Below are 27,732 nucleotides of genomic sequence, written 5' to 3'. Positions count from 1 at the left end.
CCTCCCGGTGTCCACAAGGGGGAGGAAGAGACAAGTCAAAGACGGCATACACAGGAGGAATAAATCCAATCTGCTCATCTGACATTGCCATATATTTCCCTTTTTGGAAGATTTGTCTCTAAAAACGTCTCCTAAGGTCAATTATCCACAAGTATTTGTAATCATCTCAATATAAAAGATAAATAATCTGATGGCAAACATTCTCCATTCAGGTTTATTTTTCTTTCCGTCACATTACATAACATGGATCACATTATCAGCATCATACATGGTCATCCATCTCTTCAAGCCCTAGTCACAGGCTTGACATTCACACAAATACTCTTTGAGTGCACCACTCCTCAGAAAGTGCTTCCTCCATGTGCGTGGGACTGTTGATGAAGACCAGAGGCCGAGCCCACACGCACAGGAGAAATCTTGCCCTCCAGTGAAGATCCAAGGCTGACGTCATGTTTCCAAACGTAACGCTTTTAGCACTGTGCGCGTGTGTGTGTGTGTGTGTGTGTGTGTGTGTGCGCGCGTGTGTGTGTGTGTGTATGTGTCACGCTGCAGTGAGCCTTTCTTTTTACATTTAGAGGAAAACAACCTACATCAGCCTTGGGTTATTGGATACTGAGAGGGGAAACTTAACACATAAAACCCTTCAGTGTTGTATCTCCTAACAAAAAAAAACCAAAAAAATAACAAGAAAAAAATGAGCAATGCTAGACATGCAAAACAACCTCAAACTCAACCAGACAATCAATCAAAGAGGGAAAGAAAAAAAAAAAAAGAGCAAAGGTTGGTTTTTACACCAGCCAGTGTAAGGCTCAGTGAAAACACAACAAGAGGGGGAGGAGGAGGGGGGGGAGGGGGGGAATGGTCATCAAATGAGAGAAGAAGTGACGGACAGGGTGAACACCTGGACAAACAATAAGAGCACAAACAGAAGAAGCAGAGAACTGAGTGGAGCTGCCATTGCAATGCATTACATTTGATTTGGAAGGAGATCTATTGGCTTTGCTGCTGCTGGTTTACACACAAATGAAAACTGACATTCAAGAAAAGCAGCACATTAATCTTGACATATTTGGAAAAAAAAAGAAAGAAAAAAAAAGGCTTTTTTTTATGCACATTTCAAGGGTTTAGTTTAGCTTAATATACTGGGTAAAAGGCTTGGGTGGGACCACAGTAAAGCTGGATAGCACAAGAAAAGGAAGTGGAAAAGGTGATGGGAGAAGAATCGCTGTAGTGAAAAGGAAATGGCAAGGATATGTCTATTAGGAAACAAGTGGAAGACACTAAAAAGCATGCTGTCTGTTGGAATGTGCAGGGCACGGTAAAGATTCCCACAAGGTTCAAAACTTCCAGGGTGACCACAGGTCGAAAGTTATCCCGCCTAACAACAACAACTTATCGTCACAACCACAAACATCCATGACAACGATAACCACACGTATTCAGAAAAAAAAAAAAAAAAAAAAAAAAAATGACAGCAACAGTGAGCGCGTGGCCCAGATGTCACCAGAAAGAGAGTTAGTTCTTGTTTCATTGTAAAGCATCTCATTGCACAAAGTGAGAGAGTAAAGCAATACTGCATGGTTGTTGTATTATTCTATGATTAAGCAGTGTGGCATCAGCTGTCTGTGGGTGTTAAGAAATTTGGATACCAAACTCGAGACGCACTACAGGTTCACTACAGGCAGTACAAACTAGCCAGCAACTATGACAACAAAAAGACTTTACTTTTTTTTTTTTTATAGGTTTTACATTCAACATGTTTTTGTTTTTCTCCCCTTTGCCTCTAAGCTACAATATACATTGAATCTGTTCACTATAGGTTCTTAATTGAGTTTAAAAAAAAAAATAATAATCAAAGAAAAATATTCGGAGCAACTGTATTGTGTAAAAAAAAAAAAAAAAAAAAAAGTTTCCTTTTCATATAACAGAGATACAACAACAAACAAAAACAACAACAATATATGAAAAAGCCTCACGGTTCTCTTTATGTTGCATATGTACAAGAAAGCCCTGAAACTGCAAATCCATCGATATCGTCACTGCGTGTCTGGTGTCCGCTTTCTGTCTACTGTCAATCTGTTCTCTCTCTCTCTCTCTCTCTCTCTCACACACACACACACACACACACACACACACACACACACACACACACACACACACACACACACACACACACACACACACACGGTCAACTTCAATCTCCATGCCTCCTTTTGTGGTTGAAGATCTCTTTTTGAAAGAAAAATTCACCAAACGTTCTCTTGTCCGAGATCTATACACGAGAGCAAAGCTGTACCCACGTTTTTTTTTTTTTTTTTTTCGTGAACCGAGCTGCACTCAAAGAACCAAGCGCTCAGTGATACAGGCTGGCGACTTGATCGTCACAGGCCAGCTTAGTGCAACTTGACAAAAAGGTGGAATAGTGGCCGGCAGGCACCGGAACCTGTTAGCTTAACGTGTGCTGAAAGTCCCATTCTCTGCCAGCGAAAGCACTGGTTGTCCAACCCTGCTGGTGGAATCTAAAAAGTGCTTACATCGAGGATGGGGAGACACCGAACGGGTTGCATTTTGACACTCTGTATCAACGATCAAACCAAAGATAACATAATCAAAAGTGGTATCCAGCACGAATAACCGTATGTACATGATACTATCTCAGCTTAGTAAAACAGAAAGAAGGGAACTATTTTTTTTTTTTTTTTTTTTTTAAAAGTAGAGGGAGCACAAAGCTGAGCTCTATGACTAACACGTGTGTGAGTATTGTGAGAAAAAAAAACCCTCCAAGAAATAAAACATTGTAAAGCATCTGTAATCGCGACGATAATGTATAGCTACTGACTGAAACGGGAGTTTTCCCATCACTGAGACGAGGCTGGTACTGCTTTGGGCCCTTGGCAATTGTCCAAGGAAAGGCAAAGTGACTGACTACTGCGGAGTACCACACTGTACTTTTCCAGTACCACACTCCTAAAACTGCCACCACCACTGTAAGAGTAAGACAATTACTGACAAGATCAATATTAATGGGGAACCCCAGAGGTTCACGACCCCCATCCCTGACACCCCATTTCTTCCAATCGGGCAGTGACGATATCCCTCCTACACCCACGAAACGAAACACTCTTTCACTTAAAAATGTGTGTATATAAAATGTTCATGTATAAAAACATGTCTTTGCGCAGTGCAACGTAGTGCAACGTAGTGCAATTTCATTAGGTCAGTCTACCTTCTCCTTTTTCTATTTTGTTTTTTTTATTGGCACTTGGTGAAGTTTCGGACTGGAAGAGGCCTGCTGACCCAGTTTGTCTGGGAAGCCACTGGAATAAACGCTTTACAGGGATGATCTTAAATTTAAAAAAAAAAAAAAAAAAAACATCCTCTAACAGGAAACGACTGAGATATTATGAAGTACTATGACAGCGATCGTGAGTGGTTAACGTTTGTTTTTGACTTCATGCAATTTATCGAGAAGCGCTGACCGGGTCGCCTGTGATGTGGTATCGGCCGACAGCAGACAGCACGTGACCCCGTGACGACACGGGTGTTTCTATGGCGACAAAAGGTCTGATGTCAGTCGAGGAGCCTGCTAAAAGATGGGACTGCTCATACAGGAAAGGACAGGCACTGTGTGTGTGTGTGTGTGTGTGTGTGTGTGTGTGTGTGTGTGTGTGTGTGTGTGTGTGTGTGTGTGTGTCATACGTTGCTACTGAGATCAGGTCAGCGTCGGGAGCGCTTAAGAGAGTAGAGGACACGCAGCAGAATGCACATTCACAAAGCTGCCAACGTTACAGAGCAGAGGTGAATCTCTTTGAAAATATACATCTAATGTCGTGACTCCATCTCTGACTAAAGCAGAAAATGATCTATTAAAAGGTTTGTTTTCTTTTGTTTGGCCTTATCTCAAATGAGGGTCTAAGGAAAGGGGGGAATTATAATTTGAATACCTTGTAAAGCTCTTTTCAGGCTAATTCACGAGTTTGGACTGTGGAGATAAATAATTTGACTTGACTCTCAGGTTTACAGGAAGCAGATAATTATCTTGGAAAAAAATAAATAAATCTGTATTATCAGAAACTGATTGGGTCAATTTAGAGAAAGGTGATGACAACTATACATTACTAGTGAGGGAGATATTTCTTTATTTTTTTTTAAGTTAAAAAAAAAATCCCAACTAATATGGGTATCTTTGAATGCAGGAATCCTTTAAAACATCCTGAACTAGAATTTATTCTACTTTCATCTTCAACACCAACAATTAGACATGGTCACTAAGTTGTCCATCCATGTCTTTAAGCCAATTTTAAGTGTTTTTCTCCCTGGAGATTTACAATTTGAGGCTGGTCAGTTTTAAAGATTTTTTTTTTTTTTTTAAATATGACTATAAAATGTACTTTTGTTTTTCCTTTCCCCTCCTGTTTTATGTATTAGTCAATAAAAAGAAATACCAAAACAGGTAACAAAGTGGGTTTTAAAACGAACTATTTTTCTACAAATGGCCAATATTGCTGAAAAACACATTTGAAAGGGATATATCAAATTAAAGTATCTAACTAGCTTAAAAACTACCACCTATATTTCATCTAAAGCTTGGAGACCTTGGATTTACCTTTTACTATTAGAGATCTATTCTAAAAAGTAAGACTCTATTTTGGTAAAACATTTTAAAACTTTTGCTACGCTCCATATGAATCGGTGTACAGTCAATCACCAACTCCCCTGATCTGCACCGACTTGAATTGATTCTCACTATTCATTTTCGAGTGTTACACCGGAGTGAACGATCGTTTAAAAGGAGCAGTGCGTAGGGTTTAGTGGGATCTATTGGCAGAAACGGAATATAATATTGATATTTATGTTTTCGTTAGTGTTTAATCACCTGAAACTAAGAAATGTGTTTGTTATCTTGGAATGAGCCCTTCGTGTCTACATAGGGAGTGGGTACTCTTCCCCAGATTGCACCATGTTTCTACAGGAGCCCAGAAGGGACAAACCAAACACTGGCTCTAAAGAGGGCCTTTTGTGTTTGTTTTTTTTACGGCCACCGTAGATTCTCTTACACGCTAGGAAGGGGAGGGTGAGACGAGGGCTGTTAGATGCCACCAAATCTTACACGCTGCTCTTTTAAAGGGATGAAACACAACATCTATTAAACACAGGAAAGTCATGGTTCCTGTGAAGGGAGGTTTGGGTATCTACAAATAATGCTGGTAATTGTTCCAAAGACTGCAGATTGGGTAACCTCTCCATTTAAACCTGTAAGAAACGAATTAGAAAGCCTGACTTCTCGTCAGGTAGTGATTGTTGGGTTACAATCTGTTACATACACAATTTATACCAGTCAGACTGTCAGTTAAAGTTTCAAAGGGCAGTTATCATTCACGTTCCACGGTAAACAATCTCCAAGAACATTAGCTGTCAAAGGAGAACAAAAAATGAGCCTTTCTTCCTCAACTCATGACTCAATGACAAGCAAATAGCAAGAAAGACAATATTAAATGCTCTAATTCTGCTGATTGCACAGTGCAACTGCTAGTTGCTTCAGCAAGTCGTTGCTGATAATAAACTATATAAGAAATAGATATCCGCTCTCTCAAGGGGGGTTACAGTGATACTCTAAAAGACGACTTATTTCTTCAAGGTGCATATATCTGGGTAAAATTATAGCGAAGAGGAGAGGGAAATATATTTCACATATTGTGTACATCATTCGAAAATATTTGGAAACATCAAGGGAAAACTTTTTGTACCACTTTGCGTGAAGGGTTTTGTGCAGCTTTGCAAAACTACAAGAAGAAGAACAGCTGGCTGTACTGAATTTGCTTCGTGAATAAGTTATTCGATCGTGAACAATACGTGTTCAGACTTGCAGTCGATATCCAGTAAGACCGCAAGAGAAAGTGATGTTAGAGCTTAGACCAAAAATGTTGGCTGTTGAGTGAACAGGCTTTTTGCATTTGGTAGGTTTGAAGTCCAGTGACAATGAGAAACGGATATGCTACAGAGGTCTTATCGAGCAGGACCGGTGTTAACCCTCGACCCTCCAAAAAAAGTCATGATCCACCTCATACATAGTAGCTTACATGATGCTCCAATTATTAACAACAGAGTATACCAAAAAAGCTTATCTGTAGTTGTTTAAACACTGCCTTGAGTTGAAGCGAGTGAAAAACAAACAAAAGTCAAATCAGAAGGTTCATAATCTAATATAAAGGTTTCTTATTCATCAACAGAGTGAAAATGTCTCAGTCTTAGAAAAAAACGTCTCCAAACCGGCAAAGAGTTCTTTTTTACCCACCAGTTATATTTTCTGTGTTTGGAAACAGAGAAGAGAGAAGCTGCTATGCTGACGGCAGCAGCGCTGAGAAGTCCATCGTGAGGAAATCTCCCCTAGTTTCCTCAGTGGAAGAGTCCGCCTCGCTGTAGCTCCGAGTGAGGAAGAGCTCATCTCAGAGCGAGGAAGGGGGCTGGATTAGTCGGTGAATCTCTGACAGGCCTTTTTCCAGCGACAGGCTGTGCACCACATGTCTCTCTTCTCCATGCCGTACACCTTTCGGCACTTCTTCGCCTCCCCACGGGGTTTCCTTGGTAACAGCAGATGTGACAGCATAAGGACATGCACATAGACATCCAGACAGCCACATGGGCAAGAAAAAGAAAACACATATGTGCAATGTGCCTGTAGGGCGCAGGAGAACAAACGCATACAAAAACACACTCAACTCATTTTAAACAAGTCAATATAAATGTGATTCGGTACTGAAACAACATCTTTAAAAAGGTTGATGATTTCATACCGCAACATTTGTTTTTTCATTTGATATGAAATTATATAATTCAACATAAAGAGCAGAGCATAATATTTAAATAACTACCTGGTAAAAGAAATCAATAGTGCCGAGCTATCCTCCAGAAATGTTAACATTTACATGACATAAATTAGTCTCCATGTCCTCATTTTACATTCAATGAGTATTATATTATCAACTACAATACATTGCTCTTCCCCAGAGCGAATATTTTTCTTGGGCCTCTCCTCCAACTCCAAACACACAAGCCCACGCTCATGTCAAAAAGAAAGACCCAAAAGAAGGAAACCCGATTTGATATTTCCAATACGGAGTGCTGAATGATATAATGGAAATGTAAATATTTATAAAATATTTTATCGCTCTAGATAAGTAGAGCAGTACTCCCCCATTTTCTCGTCTTAACCAATATGTCAACAATCCTAACACGATCTCTCAGAAACGGCACACACAGCAAATGTCTGATGAATACCTGGTTCCTGGTGTTGATTTAGGTGCCGGCGTTATTAAAGCATGGTTCTTGTTGACAGTGGTGTGTGTGCTGGCTGCCGCCGGCTGCCGCTTTTCACCAGTGCTAACTGTGCGGACATGAGTCACAGGCCCCTGCAAAAAAAAATGGAGAGAAGTATAAGTATATTGCTCAATATTCTACTGACACAGTGACGCATCACAGTCTCTGGTCTATTCTCAAACCTAACTGCATAGGGGGAAATGCTTAGTCATCACACACCAATTAAACACACATACTGGCATGAAGCTTATGCAGTTACAAACATAAAATGATAAAAGCTGAAATACAGAAAGACAATCTGAATTCTGTCCCTGTCAGAATACTGTATTATACAAATGTAAAGTTTGACCAAGAAAAATAAATGTGACGGTTTCTCTGCTGTCATCAGTTCTTTATGTGGCGAGTAGTGAATTGTTCATATTGAAGTCTCAGCACCCCTGGGTGAATTACAACGTTTCTTGGTTTTTAAAGTGAAAAGAAATAAATACAACGACTGAAGCAGACGGACATTTAATTCGGAGGCTTTCTTCAAATGTCAATCCACTGCTACGTTTTACTTCATACATTTTGGATTCAGCCATTGTGGTGCTCTGTATTGTACTGTGCAACTTTAAAAATCTTTCTAAGCAATCAGAAGACAGGAAAATGTTATCACAGTTAAACAGATTCCAAGTTTGCATTACAGTGGGTCAGATGTTAGCACATGTATGGCTTTCAACCATGGCAAAACAGAGGAGCTCGTACCTGGAGCGGACTGCAGATAAAATACCTCCTGTCGGTGTCATCCTGGACTATAATGTAATTATTTTTTTTTTTGCTCACATAAAGCAAGTATACAAAATATGCTTTTCATCACTTAAAAATATTACTGGAGTGCCCTGTCCTAAAAACACATTTTGAATCAATCGTCTGTACATGTACAACCACAGTCTTTTTGTGTCCTCACAGTGGCTGTTAGTTTTATTATTGATTTTAAGGTCCTTTCATTGTTTTGTAAATCTTTAAACAGTTCTGTGCTCAAAGATGTCTGGTGTGCTTTTAAGATGCAATATGTGACTTGTACATCCCGCAGGTTCACTGACTGTCTCCTGGCTCTGATATGAGCTCAGACTCTAATTCATGGCAAGGCAGCTTTCAGTCATTATGGTCCCTGCCAACTACAGGCACTGAGGATTTTTTTTTTGCATATTGTACATATTCATCCTCATTCAACATATTCCTTCAATCCACACTTTTTTTTTTAAAATTTCTATTTACTTGCAAAAGTCTAATATATTGCGATATTTTAACCACTTTGAACAGCATCTTTGGATAAACTGTGCTATGAAAAAAGATAACAGTATGAAGAAGCAAAGAGAGTGAAAAAAACAGGGTGACAAAAAGCACAAATGGCTTCAAGTGCAAACAGCTGGAGAGAAATTGAGATTACGATAAAAAGGCGTGAGACAAAGTCTCACTCACCGGGACGCCTTTAAAAATGACAGGAGGGGACTGCCACGACATACTGATGCCATTCCCAGTCCCAGTTCCAGGCCCGATCCCATTACCACTGCCTATCCCAGCCAGCTCAGGACCCACTGGGATACTCACTGGAGCAGTGGCCTGGAACATGGACAACCACCCCACATAGCCAGGAGGGGACACGACAGAAACAAGGAGGGACAGAATATATGCAGAGAGAATCAGACATGAAGAGAATAGAGAAGAAATATAATCAGAAGGGAAGTAATTTCTCCAGCTTTTAACCTCAAATAGTGCCTTCAAATCAGTGCTGATCATGCATCCACATCAAAACTGCTTATGACCGTTTATTTTTGTAAGAATTATAGCTGAACAATTTTGTCAGGCGCGTGCAGAATATGGCAAAAAAAATATTCCCAAAACAGCAGAGAAAATAGCAGAAACAACATGAGGTTAGCCGTTTTAATCCAGTGCAGTGCAGAGAAAATGAAACATGAGAACCAATCATTGCAGTTTCCCTGCATATGCATAATGTTTATCTGTTTTTAAAGTGCATTTTGTGTTGTCATGGCAACGGAAAGTTCAGTACTACCTCAAAACACCACAAAGGACTGAATCCAAAATTGAATACTTGAAATATTTATACTTTAACCAAGTGTGTTTTTCTAGCTGAAACCATTTCATTTGACCTCCAATGGCGCTCATGAATGGTGACATTAAGAAGAGGAAGAAAAAGAGGAAGAAAAAGAGGAAGGACAGGGAGAAGAAAAGGGAGGAGGCACAGATAGCCAAAGTTACCATAGAGCAGTTCAAATAAGGTGATGCAAGAAGTCAAGCCAAATTGAATCTCATAACAACAACAAAAAGATCAAGAAACATATTCTGACTTTATTCCCCTTGTGAACTTATGTTAACATTTGCAAGAAAGTTTCCTTTCTCCCTTTGTTATATACTCCCACGCTGGCGTAGGAGATAAGTAACTCAAGCTGATCGCTTTTTTTTTCTTTCTTTTTTTTTTTGCACTGATTGCAAACTGCTTTCACAGTTTCCATATGATAAAAAACTGAATTCTGGCTCAGGAACATATTGACTGCCTAATGATTTCTCTTTTTTTCCAGTGATACCGCAGTAGTATCAATTTCCAGATATTCAATTTGGTATGTGTCCATCTGTCTGAGGAATTACCTGGTAGGCGTGGTCAGTGCGGATGTGGCAGAGTGTGGAGGGAGCTGATTGACTGAGCAGTGTGGGGGCGTGGCTCTGCGAACTATTCATGTTGATGTGCTCAGAGTGAGGGACGTCGGTGAGCGGTGGAGGGAAGACGGGCGGAGGACCTGCTGTGGTGGGGGAGGTGGGTGTGAGGCTGGACAACCCCTCTGATAGGCTGTCCATGTTGACCTCGATCTCTGAGTAGTAAAAGTCCTCCTCTCCATCACTGTAGTCCGAGTCACTGTTTCGCCTGCAGGGGAGAAATAGCAACTACTTAAAGACTAGATATTCCCAATTTACAACAATTATTTTTTGGAAATGTATCCATGATAAACTTACAATTAATACTTAAAAGAAGTAATGAACAGATTCTCAAAACATTATGGTGCATTTGAAAATACTGATATGTGACAATAGTGGTGCAAGAAACAAAAACTGAGCAGTCATTTATATGACATTAAAAATACAGAGTGTACTCTTCCTACCAGCAGGGGGTAGTAAAAGCCAGTGTGCTGCAGTTCTCAAACATTGAGGATGGGGATTAAACATAAAACCTGTGAGCAAACCTTGCATCCATCAGTGTCACGCTCCTTATTATTAATAAGAGATGAACAAAACAATACCATAATTACAACAGTGTGAATTCACTTTCAAAACCGTTCAACCACACAAAATCAAATTTACATTTCACTGGATTGTATTAAGTGTACCCGCTGCAGTGGGCATAAACAGTCACAATATGACTCACTTCTGACTAAACGGACCACATGTGCTACAATATGATACCTCGCATATTATACAGTGGGTGAAGAAACAATATATCAATAAAGCATTGTGATACAGAAGAATGCGCAGTCCTGCTGATGCCAGAAGATGTTAATGGTTCAATTTGTAGATATTGGTGGATTTACAGTTGCGAACATAATTATTGAATATCCCTTAAAGTGCAGGCCTTTTTAGCGATGTGAATAAAATGTAATGAAAACATATTGACTAAAGTCCTGGTAAAAAGTCAAGAAAGTTTGAAAATGCATAGTTCCATGATTTTCTAAAACATAAAGTTGAGCTTATATATATTACTAAAGATAAATAACGTTTTCTTGTAAGGAAACCCAGAAGCAAAATAATTCAACCTCCAAAGTCAATATTGATTAATAATATCTTTTGAGCTTTATGACCTCTCACGACTTCTCTTTTGGATATTTACCCAGTTGCTAATGTGCAAAAACGTCCAGCTCACCACTATCGATTGATTTCCGTGCTGTCACTTGCTTCCTTTAAATCACACCGAAATCCTTCCAGTGAGATCTTAAACCGGGCGCGGAGACGGCCACTTCACGACTATCCAGGAACAATTTCTAAACCAAGCTTTGGATGACTAATGGACTTCAATACGCAGTGAGGACATGACATTCCTCTAAATAATGACTGGGTATTTCAATAAATCCAAGATGTCAGTCACAGTTAAATTTCCATGGATACAAACAATTCCAATTTAGTCTCATCACTTCATAAAACAAACTCCCTCAACGCTACACTTCCATAACATGTAACACGGCTGAAGCAAATGTAGTCATTTTCGAGTTCCCAAAAAATGTTTTTGTATTCTGGAGCAGTTAGGTAAGCTTTCTGGTAACTTAAAAAAAATATATATATATATATATAGATATAGATATATATCTATATCTATATATATATATATTACAAAGGGGATGAATAATTATGACATTGCTAGTCAATCAACTCATTAAAGTGTATTTTATCCAAAAATGTTTAGTGTGTAAAACCTTTACAGTACTCAGCAGGGTTGATTGATTATATTTGACACTGTGCCTTTAATAACCTGTGTGTAGACACTGATATACAAGCGGAGTTAATAAGATGTAAAGGCAGGCAGTTGGACGGCAGCCAAACTGTGACAGGTCAAATGTGTGTCACTTTTCTTATCTTACCAGACCATTATGGAAGCGACAATGTCTGACAGTACTACCCTGAAGCTGCAGAAAGAGATTCTTAAGCTGACACCTCCACAGTAAAGGTATTTTTTAAAGAACCTGCAGTTTTATAAAACATCATCAGGATCAATGTTCACATAAACAACATAGATTCTGAAAATAAATAAATATGACAACACACTTTTAAACAATGCCAGCGTCTCAATGAAGAACATCAGCGTGACTCATAAAGATCATATTACTGCCAGGAGGGTGGTGTGTGTGTGTGTGTGTGTGTGTGTGTGTGTGTGTGTGTGTGTGTGTGTGTGTGTGTGTGTGTGTGTGTGTGTGTGTGTGTGTGTGTAGGGGTTTAGCAAAGATACAAACAAGGGAGCATTTCATATGAGAAAAGAAGTGATGAACCTAAAATATTCCAATTTTTTCAAACACTTTAGAGCACATTAAGTAAGAAGAGATGTAAATATGCATATATAATATTCACTCAAACCCAGGGGACATGTACTGAACACGGTGGGTTTAGGTTTCCGGTGATGACATCACATAGCAAACTCACCCGAGATGGACGGTGCGGATGTGTCGCTGAATCCCTGAGGAGGTGCTGAGGACCTTTTCACAGTTCTTCCACAAGCACTTGAACATCACTTTCATCGAGTTCTGGAGGAGACATTTACCACAAAACCAACAAGAGTTAGGGGATTACGTGTTCCTACAAACACAAGCGAGTATCTCACAGAAACAGTGCCAACGAATTCACGTAAACATATAAATCATGCACATAATAACTGAGTCCCCTTGACACCTGTGCATTTATGCCATTACATCCATCTTTGGCCGAGTCATGTTCTCAACAACAGAAAAAGATCAGCTGTCAGCAGTGAACGAACAAAAATAAACACATTTTCTGCAGTTATCCATGTCATGGGAACGGACGTTTTTTGTGGAGGACTAACACTCAACAATAATTCACTGGTGTGACACTTTAAACGTCCAGGAGTAAGCGAGGGTCTGTGTGATGTCAATTTCATCATCATCAGTGGGCGAATGAATGCGCTCATTGCTGTTGACGGTGAATTTAATGAAAGGCTGTGTGAAAACGCCTGTTGCTCCCTGCTTCTCAACAATTCATCTTGAAAACAATATCAAGACAATCAAGCGTGCAATTGGTGGAGGGAAATTGCCAATAGTTTATAATACAGAACGTCTTCCTGTTGACGCAGATCTACCGGGCATGTGTGAAATGCGTCCTCCTACTACTAGGCTACAGAAAACAGTACAACTGCAGCTATCAGTGTACGTGTCCGCCAGGGAGTTTATTCAGGCCCTCGGAGAGTTATCAGAGCAGTGAGCCTATAAAAATAGAAACCCAATATGAGACAATTTTAGACTCATACAGAGTAACACACAATGAAACTACGGTGCGAGATTGATGAACAGATAAATGTACTATTATGATCCCCCCACCCCTTCTAACTGTTCATGCTCTGTGATACAGTAAAGATCTATAGCACTGATCATAGGCCGGGGGTGCCTTTATTGTTTACCACCAACCCTGCATGCTTTTTCAACTGTAAGGCGTTACTACAAAATGATGAACACCACCGCGGAAATGTAACATGACACAATAATCACAACGAACGCAAACCATGCGCCGTTTCTCCACCTGCAGCAGCTGAATGGAGCCGGCAGCGCGACTGCGTCTCCTCTCTGCTCTGTCCTCTGGTTTCTGTGCCGTCTGTGTTTGACCACAGACAGCAGAGCGACCACAGTGGAGACAGTGAGGTGAAAGATAACCGTTTACTCGAGTTGACGACAACTAAACTCGTCACTGCAAGCGCAATAAAAGCCGATAAGTATTTTCTCAAAAGAATAAGCATGTCGAAAAGGGATAGTTTCATCAGCTTATACAACAACAGCACACTGGTTAAGCTAATTGAACATTGTTATGGATATGCTATAACAAAAGCTGTCTGTATGTAGTCGACACCGCCCCTGATTGTATTGAGGCTATTTTGGTTTCAAAACAAGTAGTCAAGTAGTTTTAAGTTCGTCTACTGCTGGAGTGCAAAACCTCTGATCCTGGCAACGTGAGCTCTGCACACGCACAACAACATTCAAAGCCTCTCACTAAAATACAACTAAATATACAAGTGTTCTAAGAACAGAAGCATAAACAAGCGCAACCTCTTTTGAACATCCGATCATCGAAAGTAGCATTTGGAAATGCTTATCGTAGCTGATCCTCTTAAAATCTGATTTAACAGGAACCCAGGTCTTTGGTTCATGGGCAGGGCATGGAGAGTTATATAGATGGGAGGCCTGTATTTTGATTTCAGTTCATTTTCACATATCAGGAGCTGGCAGCTGTCCCTCAAGCAGGCAGGGACCTGCATCACTGCTAATGAAAGACCGTGGGTGTGTACTTTCATTACCTTTCAACAGCCTCTGGAGAAAAAAAGGTCAAGAAGAAAAAAAAAAAAAGACGGGGAGGGAGGTAGCAGGAGAGACAGAGCAAAGCAGAGCAAGAGAAGTGAGAGTAGGACAGGGTTTTAATCAATGGTTATGTTAACTCTCTCCTCCACTACTATTCCTTTAAACCATTCCTAATGGACTGTCAGCATGCGATTAGACTCCTTGAATGTCGCTGGCTATGAGAAAGTACCCTACCATGTCTTTTAAAATGACACTCCTAATAAACATTACACAGCAAAGCTAGTCTTAAATCCCACAAACAATCACGAATCACTTAATTCCTTAAGCGTTCCTCTTGATTCTTTACACAGTTACAATAAGACTGGTGATTGCCATGTTTATTAATCCTCTTAACTCGCTGCCTGTACTAAATCAGAGAGCCTCCAATCTAACGGCTAGCTGCTCATAGAAGGTTTAGACCTTTGGAGTTCGTGTCAGCTGTATTACAACTCGAAGCTAACCAGCAAGTTAGCTCACCTTTTCGCCTTTGTCCACACAACTTGCTTGTTTGTATTTCTCTCAGTATCATGCCGTTTAATTTCCTGTCTCCTTATCTATAGAATGGCATGACTTTTTGGCAGCATTGTCCTTGTAGTTTTTATGGTTTCATACATTCAGGAGCCCAATAATCTTTACTGCTGCCTCAGTCCGGGGAGGTTGAATTGCAAACTCCCACATATACAACATATGAGCTCTCTTCTCTCACTGTATGGCTTAAGGAAATATTGAGACTCATTTCTCCTCCTGCTGCTACCTTCTCCTTCCCTTCTTTACACCCTCCAACTGCCCTCATTTCTATGCATCCCTTGAACCTTTACTTCCTGTTGTTCATCCCTAACCTCTCTGCTCTTCTTAATTTTTACTCAACCTTCTCACATTTCCCCCTGAAAGGACTGAAAAGTGGATGTAAAGCTTCTTGACAGAGAAAACTCTATCGATCTGGACTATTGATGTAGTCGAAAGATGAGCGGAAGAGAGGTGAAAGAGAGAACGTAAGCCATCATCCACACAAGCAGAGAGCAACAGGTCTCATGCCAGGGGCTGGTGGCATGTTGCTTACATTCATGAATGTTTAGAGAGGATACTGAAAGACTAAAGTAGTCTAAATCTAGGATTGTGAATTTTGTCATTTTCACCCTGTCTTTTCTGTTGTCGGTTTACATATAAATACATTTACTATTAAAACGTCACTGATTGTAGTTGCATAAAAAATACTCAAAATGGGATATAATGTTAAAAGAAAACTTCTGTACTCTGCTTCTTGCTATGGGAAAACCCCATCTTCACCTTTCGCTTCCGAGGTATGGGGTCCTCAAACATGAAGTGCGTGCTCTCTGTGACGTCCTCATTGACGTCATCACCCTGGGACGAGAGCAGAAAGTTCTTGTTGGCATCATTGGAAAGTGGTGGGGACGGTGTGGAGGGCACTGATTGGTCACTGGCATCCCAACTCCAGTTTCCACTGGTTGAACTGCTGTAGCTTGCTGACAGCACCTCTTTCCAAGACTTGCTGGCTGGTTCCAAGGCTGCAGTTTAAAGAACACTCACAGTTAACTTCAGACTGACGGCTAGAAATGTCTAAAGAGAAGATGTTTCATGGTTGAAAACAAGCAAATATGAACACAAGCTAAGAGCCAAACGTGAACACTAGTAAAAGTGCAGATTACTTTAAAAGGGCCCGAAACAAAAACATATTGGCAACATAATGTTCTGGTATTATGTGGTAAGATAATGTTGGGACAGTGTGCAAAACAATCCTGACCTCAATCCGAACTATGTAATGGAAATAAAAATGTAATATCTCTAAAGCCCTAAACCATGGCAGCCTATTTGGTGCATAAATTCTAATATCTTCTATATAGGGCATAATTTATAGTCTTAACATATTTCATTAAGCTATATTTTATTCTGCCTATTAAGCCAAAGCAACTTTAATTTCCCAGATAACGTTCGATACTATTTCTCTAAGTCTTGGCCTACAAACCCTTTCTATGCACTCTGGCCTTTTAACCAATCCAATATTGCTTAACCTGACCTTAACCCAAAGCTTGATAATCATGCCAGCTTCATCTGACTTTCCCTGCGGCAAATATCAGCAAAACCCCAAAATAGAGCAAAGTTTAATGTCATGTATGTTGGGGATAAACTATTTAAACAAATAACTACTTTCTACAGAAATATATGGAGCTGAACCCCAGTTCATTTGAATATGTAGCATACATCAATTTGTGTAGGAGGAATACTGTCACCGTATTACTAGGGCACTGGAGTGAACTGTGTCATCCCCATTAGAGAGAAACAAATCATAACAGGCCAAGTCCTAAATCCAAGAAAGATACTATAGGGAAATGATGTTTTAATCACAAAAAACAACTGTAAATGTCAAGCTCCATACATCATTAAAAAAAAAAGTAATTCACATTTTTAAGCTCGCATTATAGATATGGTGGTTGGGTTATATAACAGAACATTTACCTAAACTCTTATATGACGTCCACGGATAGATTGTTTCATAGAGCTCCACCACACTGTGATGAATCAGAAATATTAAACAATATCCCCTTTCTGCAAAATTTTGTGTCAAGGAAGCATTTTACTGTTCCTAGCTCCTTACAAACCCACAGCTTCTTCTGATGAGATCAAATGACAATCTTACAGTACTTGCTTTTTTTTTCTACTTTGTCCCAATTGGTAGAGCAGTGTTAAACAGGGAACCACTGGCCTTTTAGGAAATTAATTTCCACATGATTTAATGCCGAATTAAAAAAAAAAAAAAAAAAAAGAAGAAGCTGACAGGACTTTGACCGTCTGGCGGAGTTGGCATGGTAATGGCAACCACAATGATGCAGGAAACAGCTAAAGGAGCTTTGCTCATAGGGTCATGGCTAAGCAGTTGGAAATGAGTGCTGGCCTTGGGTAAACATGCATGTATCCAAAGATAAGGGAATAGTGCTAATAACACTGTAAGACTACCTGCCAGTGGATAAATACAGGTTAACAGCTCAGCAGGGTGTCAGGGTAAACTAACATTCGGTGATTTGTGATGAGAAATTTATTTCCCCAGCTTCACTTAACTGAGAGTGAGAAACTCTTGACATGATTTAAAGCTGAGGGCGCAGTAGGTGCGAGTTCGAATGCAGCTGATGCCAAGGCAGTGGTGTTACCTGTGGATGCCGAGGAAGGGTAGCGCACCAGAGGGGATGTGGAAAGTGAGGTCAGGACGGTGGCAGCCATCACTTCCTTGTCAGCATGACCTGAGGGCTTCCTGCAAAATACACAAATATTGATTGACCACATGGGGAAAACATCAAGTATAGTTTTTCAAAGGTGCTTTTGTCTCCACATCACCTCCAATCCAAGACATGTTTGAACAAATTGTTTTTCAGCCGTAGTTTGTAAAACAGTTGTTTGTTTTGACTGTGTATCAGAGTAACGGAAAAAAAAAAAAAAAGGCCGACCTTCTCCCTGGAGAAAACTGCAAGTCTCTGTAGGCCCTCCAAATATCAACAGTGATGTTATAGGAAATTTGGATTATGCATTAAACAAAGCCAACAAGTAGAAAATGCACAGAGATGCATAATTCTATATAAAGTAAGTATTGAACAACTTGCTGTGTGTGTGTGTGTGTGTGTGTGTGTGTGTGTGTGTGTGTGTGTGTGTGTGTGTGTGTGTGTGTGTGTGTGTGTGTGTGTGTGTGTGTGTGTGTGTGTTTTTGAATATGCGCCTGTGTGTGTACAGGAGGATGTAATGGAAAGCCTCTAGAGTGAAACCGTTTTGTGGCCTGTTTCTGCACAGCTCGTGAAACCTCGCTTAGAGAGTTGGAGAAAGATGCTAGTTCCTCCCTTCCTGCTCTGTACGCCCCATGCTGAGCAGTCCACCCTCCCAGTTTAAATCATATTTATACTGCCCGCTTGAACTGACATACACAAAGCACACATTCGCAAACACGTGCACAGTGAGCCCAAATACAGTGCGCTTTGGCATCCAGCTCTCTAATAAAAAGGTGATCGATGATAGAACAGTAATTTGCGTCATCCTGCAAAGACGAACAAACTTATCTGCCTCACACACACTTATTCTCTCAATCGATTCTATTTGGCACTCTTCACCTCCGTTCTTGCTGTTCTGGTAAGAGAAATGTGGGGAAAATTGTTTAAGGCAGGGCCAAGAACTCACCCACACACTTGTGCACATTTGCACACAAACATAAACAGATTTAAATTCTCCTGAAAAGTGAGCTGTCAAAGCCTTTAGAGTGACAAGAGTACCTATATACTACATACTGTGCGTGAGTAATGTACAAATCCAGATGTACAAAGATGTGCTGAATCAAAGCAGACACACACTCATAAGCAAAGAGAAACAGAGTCTGCAGCTTTAAGAGGTCCTTGTCCCGCCCCCGGACTTCTCCACTACACAACCAGAGTAAACTGGTTTGAGGCATTCTCTCAGCCAAGCCCTAAGCCCTGGCAGAGATCCACTCTGAGTCTCAGTGCGCGCACACACACACACACACACACACACACACACACACACACACACACACACACACACACACACACACACACACACACACACACACACACACACACACACACACACACACACACACACACACACACACACACACACACACACACACACACACACACTTCACTCTGGAGTCAACAGACAGGCGCAAAAGTACGCTTTAAGTCGGTAAACCTAAGTGTACCTTCACACAAACGCACTCCGTCACAAACAACTGCTCTCGCAGCTTTTACAGACACACAAAAAGTACAAAAAATTGGCGAAGCTCCCCCACTGATGAGATTGTGGTGGATGAGGAGCAAACAGATCGCAACGGAATGCACCAGATATGAAGGAATCTGTCCAAGTCAGCCTGAAACACTCCGCAGTCGTGTTGTTCACACAGACGATGTTGCTTGTACTCTCCCAACAGCTCAAAGCACAGGTCAAGTGCGCATCTGTGTGTGTTTGTGAGCTGTGAATACAATGCGGGCAGTTGGCAGAACAGTTGTGTATAATTATGAAATAGCAACATTCAGAGGATCGTGGTATGCAAAGAATTATATCCACACCACCGCTAAAATAGAAGACGTACCCAGGGAAAAGGTGGGTAACACATTCGTTACAAAACTGCACACACACACACACACACACACACACACACACACACACACACACACACACACACACACACAACACACACACACACACACACACACACACACACACACACACACACACACACACACACACACACACACACACACACACACACACACACACACACAGTCTGGACGAGAGATAAAGAGATAACAAGATTAGTCGTGTCCTGTTTCAGTCATTAGCCTTGTTTTCAGTAACAAACAGGACCAGCCAACGAACCACTTTTGATTTATGGTTCTCCGTCTCTCTCCTAATAAAATGTCTGTGATGTTTTTTTTTTCTCATTTTATTGCCAATGTGGACAGCATGTTGTCAACTTGACTATGGAGTCAAAGAAACGGTGCTTTCAATTCTATAAAATGTGTGGTAAGAGTCCTGGTAAAGTCCCATTTGGCCTGACTTTGATGAGTGTTTATTCTCTGGTGTGTGTGTGTGTGTGTGTGTGTGTGTGTGTGTGTGTGTGTGTGTGTGTGTGTGTGTGTGTGTGTGTGTGTGTGTGTGTGTGTGTGTGTGTGTGTGTGTGTGTGTGTGTGTGTGTGTGTGTGTGTGTGTGTGTGTAAGTGAGAAAGTTTATAGAAAAAAAACACTAACTGGAAGGACAAGAAGCCTATTAGTTGATGCCAGAGCTAATTCAAACCTTGATATCCCTCTCTCACAGGCATGCATACAAACAAACACACACAGATACCACACACCAGACCCCATTAATACCCCCTCCACCCCTCTCACCCACCCTTATTTCCTGACATTGAGCGTTTTCCTTCCTCAGCTTCCCAGAACAACCGTGATACTCCGCCGCAGTTTCACTACATCTGGTACGAGTTTTTGTGTGTGTGTGTGTGTGTGTGTGTGTGTGTGTGTGTGTGTGTGTGTGTGTGTGTGTGTGTGTGTGTGTGTGTGTTGAGCAAAATACAACACTAAGGGCATGCTTTCTCAGAGGGGCAATTGCTGATTGACTTTTATTCATGCTGACAGCAGTGAAGCTAATGTACTGCTGCTATCAGACTGACTTTGATATCAATGTTTAAACAAAGTTAAAAGCATACGGCTGCCACATTCTGCGATCATAAAACGCTCCTGGACAGATAACACCCTTGTGTTCACCGCTTACTTCGATGAGCACACGAGCGCCTGCAGACAGTCTAAATGACACGGTGTGCCACTCACTTCTCATCTGCCTCTGAAATAACTATGGAGCCTTTAAACTTGGTGGGAGTGGAGGAGAGGCTAAAGAGTGACAACACTGATGCATAGTAAATCTGCTTGCGTCTTCTTGTGACAAGCTTTATTTTGGACTAGCTAAACTGGGGATGCCTTTATTTAGAGCCCAGAAACAGGCAAACGGATAGCAGAGATTGCTGTCAACAACGTTGGTCTGTGTGTGGTTTACGGGATGGAGGGTTGACTTTCCAAATCTGGATGTTTACGCGAGCTATTCAGTCCAACCGTGGCCCGCATTTATGGGATGTAGTAAATTGAATGATGACATGATAAACATAACACTCCTCCTCCACATATACAGCTTGGCATCTGTAGGTATGCGCACACTATGTGGTAACTACGGTATTTTTTTAACCTGTCAAATTTACACGCACTGTCAAAGGCAAATGTGTTTTATAAGACAGGTACTATCCTTCAATTGTTAAGTCCTAACCTAGTTTTCCTGTGTGTGTGTGTGTGTGTGTGTGTGTGTGTGTGCACGCTATGGTTGGAGCATTTGGCAAACATAGGTACATGCACAAAGAAAACCATACATTCACACCCACACACACACACAAAACAGACACCCTCTTACCTTCCTCCCTCCCTCAACTTGTATTGGCCTTAACTGTGCCAAGAACACTCCCCTCTGGCAGCAGCACAACGCATAGGCCAGCTAAAGTCAACAAGCCAGGCCCGGGCACATACGGGGAGAGGGAAAGAAAGAGACTACTGCTTTGAGCAGAGACACAAGCAGCAACAACAAGCTCCGAGTGCAGAAAGGGAGAAAGTAACGTGTCCGTGTATTGTGCACATGGAACGAATAAGCTCTGTAGATGACCATCATTTCATCCAAGGTGCAGCTAATTACAACGAGTCCCGGCTCAGACACCGTGTTCTTGTGGGATGATTTTCAAGGTTGACTTTATTAGTTGGATACACTTGGAAGAACACTTCCAACGCAGAAGTTTGCCACATCAGCTCTTAAGAGGACACTTGGACTTTGATACTGGAAATGGTGATATGATGCTGCCGTGCTGCTCCCCCCCCACCGCCCACTACTCTAGTGGGCTCTTTGCTGTTGTTGGGGAGACGACAGGGCCTTCCCTCTATATTTAACACACCACCTCTGCTCTAGTTACCAACCCAATAGAAATGCCCAGGATCTGGCTGGTTCATAGCACACACCGCATTTGGAACGAGCCCACGTAAGATCCGGGCCAACTGCCACAAAACAACTTAAAACCCAATAGTCCAAAATTTAACCTTTCTGTTTATTGGTTTTTAAGTTGTTTATCAGTGGAGCATTGGCCTTGCTCGTTTATATTTTTAATCTCAGTCTTTCTGTCTAACCTAATCTCATACCTGCACATGTAACCCACTTATTTGGCAAAGCCAAAATCTCAGTTTACCAGAACAAGACTTCTCACATGACTATTGCACAGCTTTATCTGTTTGTTAATGGGCAAGCTGTCAACACACTTGAGGTGTATCTTGTTTTACCAACAACCATCACGTAGAGTGGATGACACCACTTTTAGAAGGTCAGAAAGAAAGAAGAAGAAGAAGAAGAAGACTATGAGTAGATTTTATTGTTTTGAGTATCAATTGTATCAATTCATCATGACAGGTCTAGTTTTCACTGGAGGCTGTACACTGTCAACAACTATCTCTGCTCTTCCTCTCGGCCCGTTGGTGGTCACTTAAAATAGCACTTTATCAACATGATCCCCAAAACAGGCACCAGGGTGTATTTGTGTGTCTCTGTATGTACTGTATGCATGTATGCCGGCTTCTTCATATCCAAAGCAGCTGCATGTGCCTTGAGATTGGCAAGGAGACTGGTGTATGACCTTGGCAGTTAAAAAGTTTGAAAAATACTGTCACACAAACGAAATCGACTTTCAAAAGCCTCTCTGGTTGAGCCCCGGAGAGAACACGCATTCAATACACACAGTCCATGTCTTCATAAGTCTTTTTGAATGTCTGTTCCCCCGTTTTATCTCTCCTGAACACAAAGAAATGCAAATGCACACAGCGATACTGAGATACGCGCACCAAAAATAGGGGTAACGTTTCCAGTCGCGAGACAGACTTTCCCTTAGGCAAAGTCTTTCATGTATTCATGTCACAAACATATGTTTGCATCACTCATCCTCATGCACACTCAGAGGAAGATAATGTGAGAGAAGCTGAAGAGAGAAAGAATTGGTAACTACAAAGCAACAAAGAGTATTGTTAACCCATACATTTTTCTGTCATGTGTTCTGATATGCATCTCTGTGCTTTTTCCATTCAGCCTGTTTAAGGCGCAAATGATTCTGACTACCTCCTCAGAAAATGGGGACTGCGGATTGTTTATGTAGATGAGCCACTAACAAATCAAATATTAAAGATCAAATTAAAGCTTTTCAAAGTGTGACTTTACTGCACAAATAACAAACAAACAAAAAAAAAGCAGGGAATGGTGTCGTCAAACTGGTATATCCTGTATAACAAGGTATGGTTGCGACAACTGAGGCTACTGGAACTGACCAGGCTGGTGTTAATGATTGTCTACCCGCTGTGCAACCCGGACAGCTGCCCCTTCCATACCCACTATTAATAGAACACCCACAGCTCTCAATCCCACAATCCCTCTGTCCCCCATCATCCTGCCTCGACTCCACAGTATTACATAATGTCCTCTGTTCCTCTCTCTCAAGCTCGCTTCCCTGCTGCAGGCAGATGGTAATGATTGGCATTAAGCAGTCTACCCCCAGCCCAACATAAGCCTGTGTGTGTCCCCCCCATGTTTACAGCTGTGATCCCTGCTTCTGTCCACTCTGTCTCTTTCCACGCTTCCTGCTGTAATACCTTTTCTAAATATACAATGAATAAAAATGTGTTGACATAGACCTGTGGGTAGCCACAAGGAAATGTTGACACTGTGCATCTTCATAATTCACCTATTATTGTGCAGTCTATACACATGTTGCCCCTTACGCAAGTCTCCAGACTCTGAACCCTCTGGAGAAGGAGAGGTTGTTAGGCAGGAGCCATGACTCTTTAATGTGGGCCGTGAGTGTAATGGCTATTCAGCACTGGGACAAAAAGCCCTCTCTTTCTCTCTCTTGATCCTAAAATGCAATCTGTGGCCTTAGGGACACGCACAAACAACAGATAGCTTTGTTCTGGCCAAACAATAGGGGATAGACATGTAGCAAAAGGCATGAGTCCCTCTGTGGTGTCTAATTCAATGTCATGAATTACACAGACAAGGATCATATTTACATACCCATTTTTCACTTACACAGCAAACTCACTGGTCAAACGTCAATGGAAAAGGGTTTGTCCGTGTGCAATAACCTGTATGCACCAACAATCTCACAGCAGATCAGAGTGGTGCTTGTAATGCACAATCCTCAATGGCATAATGTTGACACAGGACAAGCAATTAAATGGCTGATGACAAAGTAAATCATGACATACGACCTGACTTTCATGTCATGTCCATCTCTGAGGATATTGATATTGTGGGTTATTAAGTTTGCAGTGTAAACCCTACAAAATCCAGGGATGTCAAACACAGGTTAAACACTGTTTGGTTGCTGGTATAAATAAAAGATAGATGGTACACCTGGCTTCAACCAATTCAAAAAAAAATCTCAAGGGATTTTGTTAATAAACTGTTAGATTAGGCCTGTCTCCACATTTCCTGCATTCTACTGCACTTTACGGCATTAAATCATCAAATTAAATCCTGTAATTTCATGTTCATAAAACATCTAATATTAAAACAAAAAATAACAGCCTACGAGACACCTCTATAATATTTATGTCTGTGGGCAAACGCATGGTCCCTAACTTAATTTCCTCACAGTCATCATACAAGATTAACTTGTAGCTATAGCAACTTCCCTCACAACTTTTGTCAGTCCCCTCTAATAACAACATTGTTGCTAGGGGGATGCAGGGCAGTCTCTTCCAACTAGTGGCCTGAGTTCCCCCCCCCCCCTCCGCCCCCTCTTATTCAAAAGGGAAGCAAACAAGACAGGCCCTTCTGCCTGAAAACACAACTTCCTGATCAAAATGCATGTCATTTTTCATTTGAGTTGAAGCATTAAGCCCCAGAAGTCAGCCAAGTAGTTTTTTTTGTTTTTTTTCCTTTTCTTACATTCTTTGTCCTTTCTGACATCCATTCAAATCAAATTGTCATGTATCTAAATAATCCAAACCACCCTGGGCCAGACTGAGGTTTTGATTCTCTAAAATGAAATAGGCATGTCATCTTCTCAGCCTTTACAGCTGAACTACTGGTTTGATCTGTGGATGTTCAGGGAAACCAGATCAAATCAAGTAAAGAAAGTTAAATCTGCATGTTATCAACAAGGCACGTTTCCCTCCCACTTAAATCAGAAAAGGGAGGAAGCAATAGGAAAATGTCACACCACAGACTTTTCTACACAGATCAGAAGTAAAACAGGCAAGTAAAGACAGATAGGACCCAAGATAAACAGAGACATATGTATTGAAGCTTTGAATAGTGGTCAGTTTTCTCTCTGCAGCCCTCATACTCTTATTTTGTTCCTCATTCTTTACTTCCCACTCCCAGTCTTGCTCACTCCTGAGATTTGCCCTTCTACCATCACAAGCCAAAGCAGGCCTTTGCCTGGTTTCCTGTGTTTTGCAAAAGCAAACCAATGCTGTTCCAAAGCCACTCTCCTCTACTTACTCCTGTGAAGCCAAATATCTGTAGGGCAGCGTCAGACAGACAAAGACTCCAGCCAGCAAAATAAACTGATCAGTATCTTTTTTTTTTAGGAAGAGAAACTGAGGGAGCTGAAGCTCAGAAGAAGCACGTGCATTGTTTGAGAGTTACATTGATAACTTAGCCGAATGAGAATCTAAGGAGGCCTTTCAAACCAGCACACATACAGTCTGACACAACTTTCCTAGTGGACTGATGAGTGCAAAATTTGAAATGGTTATTATCATCCCTTTTATTTGGTGAGCACAAGCAGCAACCAACAGTGATGTCATCGATTGCTTTGTGAACGATCGTTATGAGGCCTTGAGTTTGGATTTTGACTGTCAAAATTGCCTTCTTGCTAATTTGGAGCCAGAAACAGTATTCGGACTAGCTGGGGAGAAGTGAGCGGTGGATCCGAGTCAAATCTGATTGGACACCTGAGAATGCTAAACCCGCCCACCTACAGCAGAAACCTGACTGCACCTCACCGTCAAACAGATGAACCCATGACGGGATAATTTTCAGACGTAACACTAGAAAACTAATAAAAAGGAGGGACTTTAGCTATACAACACTATAATAACTTGTTGAAATAATTTATTGACTTTGTATTTCATGAGAGAAGTTAAATGGGAGTCTATGGAGCCGGAGACCTTTTGGAACCAACCCCTAGCAGCAAGCAGTGATATTGCAGTTGAATGCACTTCTGAATTGGCCTCACTTTTCAGACCCAGAAGCTACATCCACTTTTATATACAGTCTATGGCTGAACAGTATAAACGTAGCAAAATCTTTCCATATCCAGGACCCAACTGTGAGACTGTCAAAGTCAAAATGAATATACTAAAACATAAAATTCAATAATTTACTATATTTTTCAAATATTTTAAATACTAAAACATAGACATTGCACTCCATATACTACAACCATATACATGATCAGAAATTCACACAAAGACATTGGAAAGCTGTGTATTAAAACACCAGTTGATCAATTTGATAAAAGTGTTTGACAGCAGGTTTAAACTTCATTATGTATAGTTTTAAGTGGTGAGTTTGCCTTTAATTTTATGTTACTGCCCCAGCCCTTAAGTAACTGAATATCCTCCCATCCTAAACCCCTCACCGGCCCTGCCAGACTGTACTTGATAGTGACTAATATAGAGGGAAAAAAATGCCATAAACCACATCCTTGAAAATGTATGCATCCCTGTGGATACTCTGGCCCACAAAAGCCATTCACCTCTCCAAATTATCTGAGTTTCGACATCCTACTGGAGAAGGCAGAGACACTGTTGGGAATAAGAAAAGGAAAATAGTCCCTATGTATCGCCTTGCCATGCCAGCAATGGGATAGTTAATAAGATGAATGGAGGCAATAAGAGCACATCATGGAAACACTAGAGAGATGATGATGATAAAACGGAGCCTCTGCCCATAGACAGCTGTGGGGAGGCAGAGAGAGAGAGCTGTTCCTTCATATCTGAGAGGATATTAAACTCTGGACCAACCTGCAAGTTGTTTTTTTTTTTTTACCATTTACAATCACTCTGAAATATGATGGCTGGATTTCGTCAAATGGAATGAAAATGACTAGTTGGACGCAAATGGCTGATCCTCCTGTGAGAGTCGTGCATTTTCTAAAAAGGCCAAAACTCAGGCAATGGTCAGAGTGGAACAGACTTTTTCTCCCAAACAAGCAGACAGAAAAGAGAGCTTGCCAGACACAGCTCTGGTCCCGGGAAAGTCATGCCTTGTGTGACTGAAGTGTCTCTCTGTCGAACAGTCAGGGTCTCTTTCAGCCAAGGCTCTTCACTCTCAGATTCCAATACACAACCAAACACACACACACACACACACACACACACACACACACACACACACACACACACACACACACACACACACACACACACACACACACACACACACACTGATTCAATTAATAGAAATGCAAAAGCCACTTGTGTATTAATAACACATGCCAGCAAGCTTTGAGGCAAGAAAGTTTGGGCATCTAGGACTCCATGGCAACTAAGAAAATTCGGTCTGTTGATGAGGACTGCGAGAGGGTCACAACAAACAAGTAGACCTTTACTTGAGATTGCTTTGTCAACTGCTGTTCGAAGGTCAGGTCATACATGAACTGTCAAACTCAATTTTAAAAAAAGGTCTTCTATCTAAACGTTGAATTAAACTGCTGGATGATGCATTAAC

General features: G+C 41.1%; 1 protein-coding gene across 2 annotated transcripts in view; it reads right to left on the bottom strand.

Annotated features, from left to right (window-relative positions):
- Positions 1–196: 196 nt before the first annotated feature.
- The window catches only part of slc2a4rg (SLC2A4 regulator), a 39,267-nt gene continuing 11,731 nt past the window's right edge, over positions 197–27,732 (bottom strand). The window contains exons 3-9 of one of the 2 annotated variants that reach the window (XM_069724944.1): positions 17,576–17,676; positions 15,699–15,937; positions 12,496–12,596; positions 9,964–10,237; positions 8,779–8,919; positions 7,279–7,409; positions 197–6,581 (exon numbers count right to left, since the gene is read on the bottom strand). In XM_069724944.1, coding sequence (XP_069581045.1) covers positions 6,470–6,581; positions 7,279–7,409; positions 8,779–8,919; positions 9,964–10,237; positions 12,496–12,596; positions 15,699–15,937; positions 17,576–17,676 — 1,099 coding nt within the window. In that variant the 3' untranslated portion in view covers positions 197–6,469. The remainder of the gene's footprint in view (positions 6,582–7,278; positions 7,410–8,778; positions 8,920–9,963; positions 10,238–12,495; positions 12,597–15,698; positions 15,938–17,575; positions 17,677–27,732) is intronic. The other variant, XM_069724951.1, reaches the window with a different exon arrangement.

Source organism: Brachyistius frenatus, unplaced genomic scaffold, assembly GCF_029030835.1.
Source record: "Brachyistius frenatus isolate BFR_SWC_R1_liver_20210118 unplaced genomic scaffold, ASM2903083v1 Contig_6, whole genome shotgun sequence".
Classification (NCBI taxonomy): Eukaryota; Metazoa; Chordata; class Actinopteri; family Embiotocidae; genus Brachyistius; species Brachyistius frenatus.
The sequence above is the reverse complement of the archived record's forward strand: the minus strand, read 5'-3'. Positions and strand labels throughout refer to the sequence as shown.